We start from the raw sequence: 18,859 nt of genomic DNA, 5'->3' as shown, positions 1-18,859 counted from the left end.
AATGCCCCGCATGTTGGGACTTGTGGTTCTCCAAGTCCCAGCATGTGGTGCAGGCTTGCTGGGACTAGTAGTTGCACAACATACAATAACAGAATAGTTTTATTCTTAATTTTACACTAAAGCCTTCAGCCCTGTGCCCATCGGGTGCTGGGCTGAACAATCAGGAGGATTAATGCTTTGGCCGGGGTTAACTAGTATAAATAGTGTCCCCCGGCTGTGGCATTACCCTGCTGGCTGTTTGGGCCCGGTGCTGGTTCTTAAAATATGGGGAACCAGGACCGGCCCTTGAGCCTGGTGCTGGTTATAGAAATTACGATCTGACTGATCCATGCAGGCTGCTGATTCGTATTTGTATTTGGTGGCCGTAATACGGCCGGCAAATATGAATATCAAAAAATATGGCTGCCTTCACCATTGGAAAATATGAATCCCGTAAATACAGCAGATTAGAAAATCTGCCCTTTTTGAGACTTGTTATTCCATGAACAATACGGCCAGTGCCGGTTGTATACGGCAATGGTCGTATTCATATATCTTAGTAAATTTTCCCCACAGTGTCCACAGCGACTCCTGCGACATCCAGAACCAAAAAAACATGAAAAACGTATGTCGATGTGGTGACTGTCGACCTTGTCTCCGTAGATCTATCGCTTACGTATAACACCCGCACTGTCACTCTTGGTCTAATTACACACCTTTGACCAAGAGTGGTAGACCCCTTAATTGTCGATTTAGACAGTATCGATTGACTATCCCGTAACCTTCCATAACAATAAGAACTGTTCCCATACAGGAATCAGGCACATAAGTATTCACTTGTAGTGTTATACTTATTTTATCACCTTCAAGGCTAAAATGAACAAATATTTGGTGCTAAAATGTTCTTTATCATGTTGTGAAACAGAGAGCAACAATATTATACAAGAGAACAGAAAACATCCAAGTGCTGAGCAACCTGTATGTGTACAGCTATCTCTAGATATGAACACATTGATTTTGTGAATAATTAATGAAGGGAAATCAAGACTGTCACAGTGCAAGTCACATATATAGAAGCCAATCCTAAATATTAACAAATGTCATGTTTATTGCCTTCTTATTAACACCTCAGACAGTCTAGTGAAAAAGAATGTGCATCATCTTCCAATATGTGTCATTTATTTTCAGACACATTTTCAGGACATAGGTGTAAAAATGCCAAAGGCAAAGATAATCCCTATACACATCACTTCTCAGTTTGTACTAAAGGCACTATTGGCCAAAAAAAAGACTCAGGTAGCATAAAAACGGGATGCAGTTAAAATCCCGGTGGTCGGGATCCCGGCGTTCAGAATCCCGACGCCGGAATCCCGACCGCCGAAATGCCGACACATTCTCCCTCCTGGGGTGTCCACGACACCCCTGGAGGGAGAATAAATTAGTGTGCCGAGCGTAGCGAGGCACCGGGCCCGCTGCGTGGCGAGCGCAGCGAGCCCGCAAGGGGGGGGGGGGGGGGCGATCCACGTCCCCCCCTTGTCGGCATTTCGGCTGTCGGGATTCCGGCGTCGGGATTCTGAACGCCGGGATCCCGACCGCCGGGATTCAATACTGAATCCCATAAAAACACCACCCTCTTTGCCTCCTGTGAATTTTTTCTTTCCTTTACGGGCAGTTAGGTTGCACACACACATAACAGGCTAATAGTGTGTACACATGGTCCGATTTCCTTTCCGATGTTGACGATATAGTCAACATCGGATCGGAATCAGATGCAGATCGCAAGGGTTTTAACCCTTGCATTCCCGATGCGAGTTCACGTATCAGAAGCCAGAAAGTCTTGGCTGCCTTGTCTTGATAGTGCAGATCTGCACTATATAGTCAAGATTGGATGCATATCGGATGTGCCTTAAGATCCTATTCACGATCCTATCTGATCGGATCGTGGATAGGATCTTAAGGCACATCTGACCGTGTGTACACACCATTACCCTCTGGAGTGTGGCCGCCGCTGCGGTTGTCTGACGGGGAACAGGAGGTGTAAGGCCGGCCTCACGGGAATGGGGGAGCAAGTGCCCGGCCTGCAGGTCTGTGCTCATTCATCATTGTGTCTGTATCATTGAGGTTTGCATTAGCATCATGGTAAGGAGACAAGACTTCTTAAATAAACTCATAGGGCAGTATTCAACGAGAATAATTCTCCGTGAATGGTGATAGATTTTTTCTCTCGCCATGCACTCGCCCTGTTCCGGAGGGCTCGCTGCCACTCCTGCTCCCACTATTCAATGTGGTTAAGACTCGCCGCAACTCGCGGCGAGTCTAACCCCTGCAGCGGACGAGCGTCCGTGGCAGGGAGCTGGCAGGGAGCCGGGGGACGGTGGCAGCCAGGGAGATTAAAGTCTCCCTGGCTGCCCCAGAACATATGTGGAGGGGAGGTGGGCTCCCCGGGACCCAGGCAGTACAAGCTGCCCCCCCCCCCCTATAGCCAGCGGGGGACCCAGTATTCACTGCACCCGATCGTGCATATGTAATGATCGGATGCAGTGAATATATGAATATCTAATGAGCGGCTCGAGAGCTCTGGCCCCCTGCTGGCTGCTCTGTGTAAAAAAAATATATATATATTTATTTAAAATTAAATATATATTCATGTGCTATAAGCACATGAATAAAAATAACATGCCCCTTCACAGAAAAAAAATCCTGATTTTTTTACACCAAAATAAAAAAAAAAAAAACCTTTTAGTTTAAAAGTTCACATTCCAGTTCTCCATGAAAAGATGGAGAATTGCTACACGGAGAGACACGGCGAAAATCACTTAAAAAGATGGCGAAAATATCACATTGAATAGGGTGGTTCACTTTTGGAGAGCAAAATGCTCCTTCCAACGCGAAAATAGCACAAACTCGCCATAAAACAAGGCGAATTTTTCTCATTGAATACTGGCCATAGACTCAATTGTTCTGCTCATCAGACTTACAAGGATTTCATTTTATGCTAATTACATTATATAAGCTCTTTAATAATCGAAAGTAAAATTTATTAGTTTTTTTATCACTTGAGTGTCAATTTCAAAATGGATTTGGTGAGGTCTAGATACAGTTATACTGGGTACACACTGAGCAATCAATATCATTAATGACACATCGTGAACATCGGTCAGTGTGTAAAGGTGCCTGCTCCTGTGCATTGTTACTGACTCTTGCGGCGTCTGTACATGCAGCTCAATTGGGTGACATCACTGACCGATATCGTGAATGATATTGGCCAGTGTGTATGATCCATTTTGTTATCCTGCAGCACCGCCGATATAGTTAAATCTATATGCAGCCACCGGAATCTTCTAGTTTGTACTCAGCATTAGCGATAGTTATGACATATTTTAAAAGGCAGGTTTGGAAGAGGGAATGCTTTCTTATTCTTTTACAATAGTGGACAAGGGAAAATGTCTATACTATTATTATAGTGCTACTTTATACTTGCATACATTCTGCAACATTTTTGCCATAAAGCACAATTCTTATCTGAATTAGTCATTAGCGCTCTAGCTAAGTTTACCTTATGATATCAACAAGCAACAAAATGGACACTGAATTTACACCATCATGCAAATTGTGAGTGAATAAGCATTGCTGGTGGAAATATAACAGAAAACTGCAGTCCTTTATTTAAAAAAAATGTATAAACACCATTTGTGAACATAAATCAGCCATAAATAATCAAACACATTACCCTGGAAAGCCGCTCTGGCAGCCCAGTGGTGGGGCTGCATGAGGTCTTGAGGTGGTGAGATGCTGCCATTTTTGTGGCAAGTGGGAAGAGCAGCCGGCAAAATGCTTCTCTCTACAGAACTAGGGCCAGGTGCACTAAGCTTCGGAAGTGATAAAATGAAGAGTGGTAAATAGCCAGCAAATAAGCTCATACCTGCCATGTCACAATGTCAGGCAGGAGCTGATTGGTTGGTTGTTTATCACTCTCTATTTTATCAGCTTAGTGCATATCTGGCCCCTTGTGCTACAGTACTATACATTTAGCTATTTATTACTGTATATATGTGTATATTAACAGCACTGACCCTCTGAACTAACATTTACCTGGGGTGAGGGGAGCTATTTTTAGTAAACTTTTTAAATCCAGCCATCTCTCCATATCTTAGTGACTTCATATGTTTATGGCATTGTTTCCAATAAATACCTGGAAAGAGATTGGATTCCATATATGACCTTATTAATGTCAACATAAAATGAACTCTCTTAGGGGGATGTTCTGGATTACAGGCGACCATATGTGCTGGTTCTTCCTGATGGGAAGCCATTAGATAAACTGTGAATCTGAAAAAATACATCTTGTTTAGCACCTGTCCAGTCACCGGAAAATAAATTGACATTCATCATGTGTTATAGATGGCAGCAACCATGCGTATTACTGTGTTGACGACACAGGGAGATGGGTCTGCTTCTCCAATGCATGTTTAATAGTATATATTTTTCATAGTGACGAAAACCTCAAAGTGGCTGTAAACACAACATCCATCCATTCCTTTCATTCACTGTATTAATGTAAACAGGAAGACGTGTTCTTTTTCTGAGGATTTGTCTGCAAGAGTCAATAAATGCATTATACCTTAAGAGATCACACTATGACGAAGTATTGTGATTGAAAGTCTATGGCTAGCTTAGAGCTATAGCCAACTTGTATTTCCCAGACTGCTTAGCGATAGTAACAGAAAAACACTCCTCATTAAACTGCATGTTCGTTCTATCCCTTTCAGACTGATCAATCACATACTGACTTATGACTCAACAATGACTTTGAGTGTAACGGCAAAGGCTGAATTCATTGCAAAAGTGGAAGTAACATCCCCTATTTGGCTATACAGTGAAGTTAGGGTTTTGATAGCATTTATTTGTAAGGCATATTTTGGTCATTGTAGCCTTGGGTATGGATCATTGGGTCACCAGTAAGTAGGTCGACAAGCATTAGGTCAACACCACTAGGTCGACATGACTTTAGGTCAACATGCAGGAAGGTCAATGTGACGTTAGGTCGATAGGGTCATTGGGTCGACATGGGTAAGGTTGACAGGGTCATTAGGTCGACATAGGTAAGGTCTATGGTGAAAAAGTCGACATGGTTTTTGTTTTCACCCAAATGTCGACATAAACAGTCAAACGTAGCACCGTGCCCCCTCACATGGCTCGCTACTCTCGCCATGCTTTGGGTATTATTTTATTCTCTCACCATGCCCTATTGGATGGTAGGGCATGAAATACCGCCTGTCGGCATATGTCATGTCGACATGGACACCGAAACGTACCACTGCATCCCCTTGCATGGCTCGCTGCTCTCACCATGCTTCGGGCATGGTGCCTCACTATGCTCAGCACACTATTTTATTCTCCCACAACACTCTAGTGGATGGTAGGGCATAAAATACTGTCTGTCGGCACATGTTGGCTCAAAAAAATAGTAAAAAAACCGTGTCGACCTTCCACACGTCAACATAATGACCCTGTTGACCTAACCCTGTGGACCTAATGACCCTGCCAACCTAAAGTCATGTTGACCTTCCTGCATGTCGACCTAGTGGTGTCGACCTAATGCTTTTTGACCTACTTGGTGGTGGTCCAATGACCGTATTCTGTAGCCTTACAGCACAACCTTCCAATGTAAAATATGAAGCACACTTACAGAACTAGCAACTTCAAAAAAACAGTTGTTTTCCTTATACATATGTTCCTTATGGCGGGATGTACTAAAGGGAAAATGCGGTAAAACCCCCGTTTTACCGCATTTTCCTATGTACTATCACCGGTTCGCCCCGTTTTCGCAGGCCAGGGTATCGCCACCCAGAGGGTGGCGATACCCTATAGAAGCCTATGGGCTTCTTTCGCCGCCCGACGTACGCCGTCCGCGCGCCGCCGCCCCCCCCCCCCTCCGTCCTCCTTTAACCTCCTCCTCCCCCTGGTGTCACAGCCGGGAGGACATCCGGCTTCAGGGGGGAGGAGGAGATGCAGGGGGACGCTGGCAGCCGCCGGGAGGTGACGGAGACCCCCGCAGCCCACATCACAGGTATCGCGGGGGTCTCCGTTACCGCAGCCCGATGCTGGCCGCATATGTTAGTACATATGCGGTAGCATCGCGGCGGCTGCCGTGCGAAGGGCGCGGATGTATGTTGATACATCCCGCCATTAGTGTTGGCAATTCACAAATCCAAATTAGGAAAAAAAAAAAAATATTTAGCGTCAGCATTATAGACACACCTGTGGGAGGCCAAAGTACTCTAAATTAGAAAAAGGTCACCCAACACCTCTACTTTTTCCCATCATAATGTTGCTGTTAGGGCAGCGTTCCATAGTAGTTTTTGGACAATATTTAAATCACTTCCCTGAATACAAATACCGTATATATTCAAGTATAAGCCGACCCGAATATAAGCCGAGGCACCTAATTTTACAACAAAAAACTAGGAAAACGCAGGCTGGCTTTTTCAGCATACAAAATGGTCTGAAAAAGTAGGCTTATACTCGAGTATATATGGTAAGTAATATTTTCCCAGTTTTCCTTTGGAATGTGAAATTCATAAAAGAACTGGCAAGTTTTTGTTTTAAGATCCTTTAATATGTAAAGTCATAGCTTGCAGTTTTAAGATCAGTGTGAACCAGTTTGGCAGGTAAAGGATCAGACACAAACACAGTTCCAAATGTCCAAGTGCCATCTGGCATGTTATTAGACAGTCACAGAACTCATCCAATCAGGAACCATCTGTCATTATGTCTGCACATGTGATCGTTCCTGAATCCCTCACATATAAATGTAGATAGCAAGATGTGGAAACATTTCCATTGATTTACTAGTGGGAGCGGAATTCCCTTTTAAAGCTTATTTAAAATTAATTTTGACATTACTTTTATATAAAAATAGTTCACTAAATATTTACAGTTCTGATAATAAAAATATAATATGTTCCTTTCATCTTTTCTGCAGTTTTGTGCATGGCGCTAAAGGATACAATGATAACATAAGCTCTTTAAACGTTTATTAAAAGAAAGCTGTTTTTCATTATTTCCCAGTTTATAAAAAAAAAAAAAAAGTGAGTGAAGTGTAAAATATTGCTCAGTTTCCTTTTAGCTCCGAGACACATGTTATTAAATACATATTGTCAGGGGAAATTTATCCCGAGCACAGTAGCTCCATTCTTTATACCTCACATTTTACTTTCACTTGTTATTACAATTATAATGGCATCCCTGGCACTCAAAATAGGCCTTGGGAGGAAACACATGCTGTCAAAGTGCAGTCATCCATTGCAAGTATGTTTAATAGCAATTGATATCAATTAATATCATGCCAACTATCACTTATATTGAAAGGAAAGCATTTTCATCTTTCAAGCTCAGCTGTCCGCAAGCGTCTGGCAGCGCAGATTCCTGTCAGCGAGCTTGAGCTTAAGAGGAAGCAGACACGGGGAAGTGTCGAGTGCTCTTATTGATGCTGGTTTGATATTGATAGTCAACATAGGGCTGCTTCAGTTTCCTTTAATGGTTTACTTGGCACAGATTTTTGGGGCTATGTAATATGCCCTCTCCCCAAACTATTTGTGCCACCATATCTTCACACCAGGGAGAACTTTGTAGGCTCCATAGCAAAATTCTGAAGGAGACTATAGCTTCTAGAGACAATTCTCCGAGCAACACTCCACTAAAGTGGGCGTGCTTACTGCCACCAATCACCTTCAGCTGGACATGCCTCCTGAAATAACATCATGCCAGTCACATGAGATATGCAGGGACTGTGGGATAGTGATGGTGCAGCCAACAGAGTCCTGCACACTCACCCTCTAGATATGGCTCTGCTCATTGGTGAAATCCTCACCCCTCACATTTGGCAGGGAACACTGCTCTGCTGGGATTGGTGACAAGAAGAGGTGCTTCTTTTTCTTTTACATATTTCTGCAGCGGGTGTGTGGATAATTCTGCACTTTATATATCAGAGATCTGCTCATTCCCCTTTGTGTGCCAGTTCAGGGGGCTCCCATGTCTCTTTATTTACTAGCCAGAAGCCCCTCATGGCTTTTTCTGTGACATTCCAGATCCCATTCATATTTCACATTTTGTGAATGACCTATTTTGCATACAAAGTATTCAAACCACATACTGAATAATAATAATAATAATAATAATAATAACAATAATAATAATAAGCTTATTTATCACAGGAAGAAACGCCCTTGTAATCCCACTAGCCGTGTCACTCATGTCTATAACTCCTGTGACTGGCCCAACGTAGTAACTTAAGCCTGGCCGACTTGCCCTCTATGTTATACTCATACGTGAATTTAGTCTGGATGCCCCTCCATATGATGGCAGCTAAGCATGGCTGCAGAGCCACCCAGCCATCATGTAGTTAGCTCTACATAGACATCATGATAGTGTTACTGTTGGCGCAGGCTCTCCTCCAAGGTCCTGAGGCTGAAGACAGCAATGTCTCCTCCTTTCTCCCCAAGCACAAGGGCAGGACTGCCCAACAGGAGCACAGGGGTAACTGCCGGTGGGCCAGCCTCCTACAATAGAGATCAGGGTCCAGATTGTGCACCTGAATTGTACATTACATGCCTCTCAACTGTCCCTATTTCCACATTACCCTCTGGGTCCATCAATGTCCCACAGTGGGGAGTGGGCCAGTTGGGAGTCCCCCTGTCACAGCAGTGAATAGACACTGTGTGCATGTACACACTGTCTATTCACAGGAGACAGGGGGCATGGCTAGGATCTCTGAGTGCTGGCCAGGCCTCCTGTTCCTGAGGCCACGCCCCTTTTTGGGAACATGCGCGACAGGGCCGTATGGGAGCCCGATTCAAAAAATACGAATGTTAGGAGGTCCACATTATACTTGTTACATTATACTGCACAGTAATATTGTGTATGGGGCACTGACCATGCACTCTCTCATGGTCTGCCATATCACTCGCCTTCTGGAGTCTAGCCACACCCCTATATATGGGCCCCTACCACCCACTACATTTCCCCCCCTATGGGGCCCTTCATGCTCCAGTCAGAGCACTACTATTTTTCTGTGTACACTGCCCTACTAGCAACAATGTCTAGCAACATATCATTTGTATCAGTTTTTAAAGTGTTAGATCCACTTTAATTATAATTTAATGTCAGTTGTGTTTAGTGATACAGAAGACCCTTTAGCTGACCCTTCTAGTAAGTGGAGGTAGAAATGTAGAAATGTCATAGCATCATGCAGAATAATTAGCGAGAGCTAGTCTGGTTACACACTGAGGGCGGGATATATTAAAATACATTGCCGCCCTTCGCGCCCCCCCCCCCCCCCCCCCCGCCACGATGCTGCCGCATATGTACTAACATATGCGGCTGGCATCGCGGTGCGGTGAAGGAGGCCCCCCGCGATACCTGTACACTGGTGTGCGGGAGTCTCCGTCACCTCCCTGCCGCCACGCTCTCCCCTCACGCCGGGGACAGCTATGCATGCTGTCCCCGGCGCGTCCTCCTCCCCCCCTGCAGCTGGAAGGATGTCCGGCTGCTTCACTAGGGGGAGGCAGGGCTTACCTTCCGGGGTCCAGGAGGTAAGCCAGAGGGGGGGTCGGTGAGGCGGCGAATTTGCTTCTGCGTCGACGGGCGGCGAAAAGAAGCCCATAGGCTTCTATAGGGTATCGCCACCCAAAGGTGGCGATACCCTTCAGTGCGGTATCATTTTTGATACATTGGAAAATGCGGTAAAACCGGGGTTTTACCGCATTTTCCATTTGATACATCTCGCCCTGACACTTTGCTAAAGATCTTCAGCTTTACACACATACAGTTATTTTAAAGCTTCTGAATGACATGATGGGAATATATATATATCTATATATATATAGATATATATATATTCCCATCATGTCATTCAGAAGCCCAATCCCAGGCATGCTGCGTCTGTGTGGTATAGCAATTATGGAAATAGTGATCCTCTAGGTGTCTGGTGCTGCTGTCAAAAAGCGGAGTTTGATGGGGGATGTGGTAGACCCTCCCACAGATTCCAAGGTGTATTCTGTCTGATGAATAATTGAGAGTAGCACTCAAGAGTTCTAAAAATCTGCTCGTACAATTCTGATGTACGTTGTATTCTTCTCCAACATAGTTCTGACACAGCTTCTTTTGAATACTTTTTCTGAAAAAAGCAATGTACAGTACGCAATAGATTATTGATACTGTCAGTTCTACCCATAAACTCCTCTTGCCTGGAGCCAATTTTATTACAAAGGTAAGAACAGGATTTTCACAGTGGGGAATCCAGCTTCGCCTTTCACCAAAAGGTTTGTATTCTATTTATATACGTTCTCCTCAGACACTACATACGGTATACAGTAGCTCCCCCAAAGCCTGCTGTACATATATACGCAGTGGGCGTTACCTTCATGCCAGGAGCATATGCAGGTCTCATGCTCTAACGTGAATATAATGCATTGCTGACATTAGCATGCCGATACAACATGTATTGCCGACAGCAGATGGATACTGTGTATACTGCTGACATTAGTTACTGCTAACATTACTTCAGCCATAGGCAACATACTGTTTCTACTACATACTGTACATGATAAATGCTTTCCATATAGTATATGTACAGGGCAGTATTGAGCCTTGCTGGGTCCAGGTTATTTTCAGGGGGCATATTCTAGTTGTGGGAGGCGTGGTCATGGGGTCGCTGCCCCACTGTGCCCATAAGACCTGGGCCCTGTGTAATTAGTACCCCCTCTCTCAGAGCCACTGCATATGCACAGTGCAGACATGAGGAGGTGCAGTGCTATGTATACTGATTGGGAGTCTTACTGTGTATACTGTAATGGGCCCTACTCACATAGCGATGTGGTTTGGGCTTCCTAGCTATGCTAGGTCGGGCAATGCTGTGCAGCTGATGCTCAGCACACAGAGCTACACTGCGAGCTGTCAGTGCTGTGTCCGGTGGAGAACACTGGCGACCAGCGAGATTGATGGTCACTGACCTTCAATCTCGGACAGCGACGTGTGGGGACGCGCATTGCTGTCACTATAGCCCCCACACACACACCGATGTAGGGGCATTTTCTAAGCAACTTAGCCAAACTAAGTAAAAGTCGCTCAGAAAATGCCTTAATATCGGCATGTGTGTAGGCCCTATAAGTCATGCATTGGGGATGCTTGCCAACTCAAATTGACCAGAAGACTTACAAAATATTATTTAAACTCTTGAAGGGTCTGGAAATGTCCCTGAACCCAGTCAAAACAATGGCGGAAGGCACCCAGTGTGGTGACACAATTCACATCATCATGCTTTGCCCACCATAGTGAGATGATGTGATTTGCAACATCGCACTGCAGTGGGCAGGGTGTTATGATGTACTACGCATCATTAAGTCCCATTCGTTTTCCGACTTCTTGGAGCTACCCATTGCATATCCCACATGGGAGGTCTGAAAGATTGAAACATTACATGAGGCTACATATTGTGTGTCTATTGTGTATATGTATAGATACCATAGATACTGCAGGCAGGATGCTATGAAAAGCCATCTTTCCCGTCACTCGTCTGCTGGTAATACTAACAGATGAGGGGCAGCACCGGGAGTGCGCATCAGCAATCATCGCTGGCCCGTACACACTGGTTGGCTTTTGAGCTGAAAGCGGTAAAACCATACCTGCCTACTTTTGTATCACTCCTCTCTGGAGAAGCCAGGAGAGGAGTGAAAGGGGAGTGGGATGAGGCTACGTGTCTCACTGCACAATGAGATGGACCAAACCCCGCCCCCATGACAATCAACCACGGCAATTCGCGGGTCAGCAGATTGGGGTAGGGGTTAAAATGCAGCGAAATGACACAATTTGCAGCATTTTAGACCCGACCCCTACCCGTGGACCAGTGGAATTTGGCATTTGATGCAGCAGGGAAGAGGGGTGCGGTGGCTGGGGGACGATGCGGGAGACTTGCCCACCTTCCCGGGGGGCCAGGAGAGTTACCCAATTTGTGTGAGCCTCCAGGAGGGTAGAACTGAGCTGTTTTTAGCTCAAAATCGCCCAGTGTGTATGGGCCTTAAATATTCTATGCAAACCACTGCAGAATATTTGTGCACTATATAAATAACTGTGAATAAATAAATAAGTTAAGTGATACCTAGATATACATTTTCTGCTGCTATAGGCTACTTTGCTGGCCTAAGCATATCCCTTATGTACAGAAAATAAAATGCTGAATATATTCCAAGCTTGCTTTGTGAGGTGAGAAAATTGGACATCAGTAAGCAATTTTTAAATATGATTTTACTGAAGTGCAATACAGCTGCTCTTAACAGAACAGAGGACAGTGTATTAATGTCCTGCACCAGCAGCCTCAATTGAGAAAACCTAAGTGCGTTATGAGCAGGACTATATATAGCTGCACTTGAACACTCTTAGAGATGCAGTTTGTTTCGTTGGCCTTCATAAATTACTCTAATTACTCAATTTCTGCAATAAGGACATTGCCGCATTCAATTCTAATAAGGACATTGCTGTGTTTGTTTCTTTTGAAGAATAAAAGTGAATAAACCGTATTGATTTTGGTATGCTAGAGTCTACTGCTCCTGTGCGCTGACTGATAATGCAGAACTTGTACAAGTAATAGACTGTTTTGACATCTGCTGGCAATACCCCTTGCATTAGTGTTCCCCAATCAGTTTAATTGATATTTAATTATTAAAAAAATGTCAATGCATCACGGATGGTGTAATGGTCAGCATTACTGCCTCACAGCGCTAAGGTCACGGGTTCGATACCCACCGTGGCTCTAACTGTGCGGAGTTTGTATATTCTCCCCGTGCTTGCGTGGGTTTACTCCGGATACTCCGGTTTCCTCCCACAATCCAAAAATATACTGGTAGGTTATTTGGCTTCCAACAAAATTAACCCTGTGTGGGGCAGGGACTGATGTGAATGTTCATCTATACTCTGTAAAGCGCTGTGGAATATGTGTGCGCTATATAAGAAACTGTTAATAAAGAAATAAATAATACGATTTTTTTTTGCTCACAAATTCTTCACCTTTTGCTTATACACAGATGTGAATGCCTGTCGGGGTTGTGCAGCTTCCCTGTCTGTGAAGCGGGATCGATCCCCCGAATAGTCTTGCGAGGCAATGGGACACCTGGAAAGTGCTGTGACGTCTTTGAGTGTGTTAATGGTAAGTGTATTCCTTTATATTATGGATGGAAGGATTGGATACGAACAATGATAGCTCCTGAAGCGGAGCTGCAGCACAGTTTAAAATTCAAATAGGGGAGCCACACTCGCTCCCACCAACTGCCATTCCAAACAGACTCACTGACAGTTGGTGTGCCTCCCCTACTTGAATTTTGGACTGTTCCGGAGCCTCCACTACATAGGAGACACTTGACTACTACGCAACCAAATTAGAGGTTATGAAAACGACACCTCTCCTCTGTTGTTTAACCTTTTATACTGTTTACAAGTTGGCTGGATCTCTTTAATTAGTATCTTAAACGAAGATTACAGTTTGCTTTCAGACTGCACATCAATGAAAAATGAAGAAATTAAATAAATAAAGGACAGGGGAGATGCATCAAAGGTGATTAAATGACTTGTGGGTGTAGGCTTGTTCATTTATCTGATTTAATCTTCCCTCAGTTGCTCTGTATTTAATTCTAAATGAATTCATTGTTGAGAGCACCATTTTTTTTTTCTCCAGCCCTTTGGTCAAGCTGCGAACTGTCTTATCTGTTCACATTACCCAAATAGGATCAAAAGCTGCAAGTAACTTTCATGCATGTAAAGATTTTTGACGTGGTTGAAGTCCAAAGTAGATAAATCCCATCAAAAGAGATCAGTCAGAGGTGGCATTATGTGATAGGACGTAGATGCTGATGTTTTCCAAATGTAGCTGAATAAATAAAGAAGCTGTGTTCTTAGAGGGGAATTATCAGGAAACAAATCAGGCCTGTAAATTGGTGTTAATGATAATAGTGTCTGTATGCTGCCAAGAACAGGAAAGTGCTGAAAGGTAGTTTGATGAATTTATATATATATTATATATATATATATATATATATATATATATATATATATATATATATACTAGGAAAGTATGCTATAAGACCTGCCCCTGGCAGGGAGATGACCCCTACTCAGGTTAACTGATTGAATGTGCACCTGTTTTCGTAATGGAAAGAACAAATTGTCAGAGCGCAAGTCTGTAATATATAGCACTCTTGGATCTGCAGCTGTCGCTATCAAGGGGATACTCCACCCCTTGAAACACAAGAAAGACAACCAAAGAAAATTAGAGATAGCGCTGATCCAAGTGAATTTTCAATATAGCATATTTTAATTTAAAAGTTAGTACAATTTATTAATTAGACATTAATCACCGGCCGGTAATATACAAATTATAAAACAACCATAAAAAATAAATAAAATAAAATTGAAGGTGAAGTTTAATATGGGACTGTCCCTTTAAGTGTAAACAAATATGTTAGTTATCCCAACGAGGATTAGTAGGCTGAAAGTTCTGTGATAGCCTATATGAGGCAGGTTAGTCCAGTTAGCAACAGGTGGCTCTCTCACAGCCCCTATGGGTTAGTATGTATTAACATGCATTATCCAGTGGGTAATTAGCCAATTTAGCAGTCAGTGATGTTATTGCTTTAAAGGTTTTAATAACTTGCCAAACTCCAGGTATAGCTCTCGGGTTTCAGCTGCAGATTCCTTGCGTGTGCAATGCAGCCAGGCGGACTCGTCCACGCTCCCGGGGTAGTGGCAATGAATCAAAGCTTGTTTATGGCTGTATGGTGGTACCGGCACCAGTGGGTATCCTTTACGCCTTTGAATTCAGCGGCTTCCTCAGAAGGATGAATGAGGAACCTCTTTTATACATGCTAGTTGTTGAGTGGCTGTTAGTAAATATGCAATGCTAGTTTATCTGAAAATGTATGTAAACATGTATGCAAATGACTTAAAAAAGTATATCAATATTCTACAGCATAATATGGCATCCAATATTTTTTTAAATGATGCAATATATATATATATATATATATATATATAAAATTATATATATATATATAGTTTAAAAAAATAATAGTTAGGAGCTGATTGGCTTTTTGTTTATCACTATCAACTTTATCAGTGTTTGAAGCTTGATACATTTGGCCTCAAAATCTTTTTGATACTTTTTACTGGTCTGGAGAGGGGAGGACTTAGTTTTGTCAGTCTGTACAAGTTGACTTTAATTCCTGTACTGTATTAATAACATAGTTTCTGCCATAGTGGGGTAAATTTACTAAGATGGGAGTTCCATATAACTGCCTTATTGTTTAAGATCTTGGGCGGGATGTTGTAACATCCGCGCCCATTATCGCCGGCTACCGCATTATTAGTAACGGCATATGCTATAACATATGCCGTTATTCATGCAAGGGACAGCTCTTGCGGTAAGAGCTGTCCCTTGCGATGCGGTGCCGGCGCTGGACTTCCGGGTCTGTGACCCGGGAGTCCATCTGCGCATGCGCAGACCCCGGCGCCGGCCGCAGGGCACGCTGGGAGGGATCCGTGACGGATCCCTCAAACAGCGCTGCGGTAAGAAGCCCATAGGCTTCTGCAGGGATTCGCCAGCTTTAGCTGGCGATTCCCTCCGCAGCGCTGACACTGCGGAGGCGCCATATAGCATATAGAAATGCGGTAGAAACCCCGAAAACGGGGTTTTTACCGCATTTCTGCTATATAGCATCCCGCCCCTTGTGTTATGATTTATATTTTGATACCAAAACATTATTTCTATGAAATGGTGTAAAATGAATCTGCAGTATATTTGTCATTTCTCTTACAACATTATGGAAGCTTGTATAGAAATAGAACCTTTAACAGCTGGATAGTAGGGCCGTCTTAAAGGCATTGTGAGCCCTAGGCAAAGCAATGGGGCCCCTACTTAAGTTAAAAAGTCATAACCATCGAGCAATTAGCATGCTTTTAGTCATTAACTGTTTGGCTGTAGGTCAGAAGAGAGTGTTTCCCAGCAGCTCTACTAGTCTCACAAAAAACTCTGCAGGCGCCATTAAAACCCAGCTTGAAGGCCCCTAGAATTAAGGGGTCCTAGGGCAGCTGCCCAGTAAGCCCATGTGTTAAGATGGCCCTACTGGATGTTCTTTATAAGTCTTTGAAATGGATGATGTCATTGAATCTGGTTATTTTGCACAAATTTATTCTAGATTCCTATTTAACAGTAGGAGTTGAGGCATCACATAAATCCAGCCAAGACTTCACTCTACTAAATTTGTTTTTAGCAACAAAGGTGGTATTCAATACTGGATTCCGATTGCCGGAACGTTCCGACAGTCAGAATCCTGGACCATTTTCTCCCTGTTCTACAGTTTCCCGACATACGGAATTCAATGTTCCTCCTTACAAGTGTTGAAAAGGGGGCGTGCCGGCGAAAAGGTATCCAATGTGACAAATGTCTTTGCACCTTTTTTTTTTGGGGGGGGGGCGGGGGCAGTATTTCTGGAAAATGTCAATACTGGCTGCAGGGTTATGACTTATATAATGTGTACATGGGTGATGGGAGGGCAGGGAGGTTTTGGAAGTATCTGCACCCAAGTACTTTTCCTCACCTTTGGACACTATATGATCTATGATGCTGGATAAGATACAGCTTTGGCAATTAAAGGAGGAGGATAGCACGGCAGAAGAGGATTTATGGACTAACTAAACAAATTGGAAACTTTTGATTGCTTAATTAGTCATTAACCAAAAGGTTCCACACAACTACCAACAATTTTTTCTTTAAATATGTATTGTAGAAAAAATTGGACTTGGTTTGGATGTGCTCAAAAATCTCGAGCACCACATAAATATTGATTCCAAAAATGTTGCACCTGCAGGAAAAGATTTTAGAAAAAATATGCTCTCAGTTGAATATGCCCCATACTGTAGGATACTTATATTTCACATCGGTCCCTGGCCCTTTGGGGCTTACAATGCCTGTCTCAGCGTGTGTTTATATCTCACACAATATGCTGTGTCCATTACTGTTGTCCGTTCACAAGTCCTTTGTCCTGTATAAGAAAAGCTGCACAGCTATACAGTACATTCTCAGCAACAAGTTCTAACTAGGCATTAAAAGAAAGTGGAGTCAGTTACTTGATGTTCTTTTCAAATCTGACTCTTTGAAATTGACAGATTTAATGCTACAAGTGAAGGATGTGATCAACTCGTTAGCATTTGTAATCAATGGTGATTTGATAAGTATTTATAGAACGTTGATTGTAATTATGGGCTAAAAGCTGTTGCAATTAGTCATCCTACTTACCAGTATGAATTCCAGTTCTGAATAACTTAATACCGAAGCTTAGATATAAATACATTTTACTAGTCAGGAACTGAAGTTTTTGACACAATGACACATGTTTTTAAATATTGTAAAAGTTATATGCTGAAACCTTAAAGTGTATTTTTAAATAGATATTTTTTATTATTTCCATTTTAATAGTTCCACTAGGGGCATACTTGCCTACCTGACCCTCTCCATGAGGGGGGAAATGATCTGTTCCTGGACCTCCCTGGTAATGTATGATTGCCATTACCCTTGGTGAGCTGGTTAATGGATAAGAAAGGTGTTTCACCACAGGTGATGGCAATCCTACATTACCAGGGAAGTACAGGAACGGAGCATTTTCTCCCTCATGGAGAGGGTCAGGTAGGCAAGTATGCTCTAGAGCGGTGGTTCTCAACCTCGGTCCTCAGGGATGGTGAACGTTTTCCAGGTTACCTCACAGGTACACAGGTGCACTAATTACTCACTAGCACATTTTAAAAAATCACAAGTGGAGCTAAGTATGCCGTCTGTGATTCTGTGTGGAGACCTGGAAAATGTGCACTGTTGGGGGTCCCTGAGGACCAAGATTGAGAACCACTACTCTAGAGGACTGTAAAGAAAAATGTTATTACAAAATAAATAACTTGTGAATAGAACGGTGATATTGAGAGTGATTCTGAATGACTCGCTAAGCAGCGAAAATTTGCTGCTTGGCGAGCCTTCTAAAGCCACCCGCGCAAATGGTCCGCACATCCCTGCCGCTTTGCGATTGGATGTTTTGCATATACATCCATTTGCAGGGTAGCGTTGAGGCCAAAATCATTCGATGGTCGCCGACCATTGAATTATTTTTACCCTGTTTGCAAATGTCAGTCTGGACTGACTTAGACTTGGGTCCGAGAACGGGGCGGGCGGCTGACGACTTTTGACCTCAGCTGCCCACCTCCGGAAGGCAGGTGCCCACCTGCATTCTCTTTTGAATGCCCCCTACCGCCTCCATCCTGCCCCCCTTTCCCCTGTGCAAATGCTAAGGTGACTATGCAAGTCGCTGAAGGCGCCCGCACAAAAGCCCAACACATGTGCATATGCTAATATGCGCATGTACGGTAACATCCGCCCCTGTTGCGAATTCGCCGGGGACCGAGCCAACTATAATGAGGGCCATTGTGTATGGTACATTGGTAAAAATTTATATGTGCATTACTTTTAAAATTATTCATTATTAGTAAGTGGGATGGATGCATTTTGTTTCATATAGAATTTTTTGACACTACAACATTTGACTGGAGCCTGTTATCAACTGCCTTTTTCCCCTCCTATGTGGCATTTTTATTAAATAATGTTTGTGGGTGTTTTTCAATGGTTAAGGAGGAGGGATGCTGGCAAAAATATGTATCCAAGTATTTATCATGGAAGGAATTTAACTTGCGAGAAATACAGCAGACGTCTTCAATATCGGCCAAAATACCTCCATTTCCAAATGCAAAGTAATCAGAAAAGTGGTAGAATCTGTGACAGGTTGCATTGTTGAGC

At 43.3% G+C, this 18,859-nt stretch overlaps 1 protein-coding gene across 2 annotated transcripts in view; it reads left to right on the top strand.

Annotated features, from left to right (window-relative positions):
* Positions 1–18,859, top strand: part of CRIM1 (cysteine rich transmembrane BMP regulator 1) — a 640,446-nt gene that overhangs the window by 325,344 nt on the left and 296,243 nt on the right. For both annotated transcript variants that reach the window (XM_083176101.1, XM_083176102.1), the window contains exon 5: positions 13,059–13,180. In XM_083176101.1, coding sequence (XP_083032227.1) covers positions 13,059–13,180 — 122 coding nt within the window. The remainder of the gene's footprint in view (positions 1–13,058; positions 13,181–18,859) is intronic.

The sequence above is a fragment of the Crinia signifera genome, chromosome 3, assembly GCF_055691185.1.
Source record: "Crinia signifera chromosome 3, ASM5569118v1, whole genome shotgun sequence".
NCBI classification, from domain to species: domain Eukaryota; kingdom Metazoa; phylum Chordata; class Amphibia; order Anura; family Myobatrachidae; genus Crinia; species Crinia signifera.
Note: the sequence above shows the minus strand (reverse complement) of the source record. Positions and strands in the feature narration are given on the sequence as shown.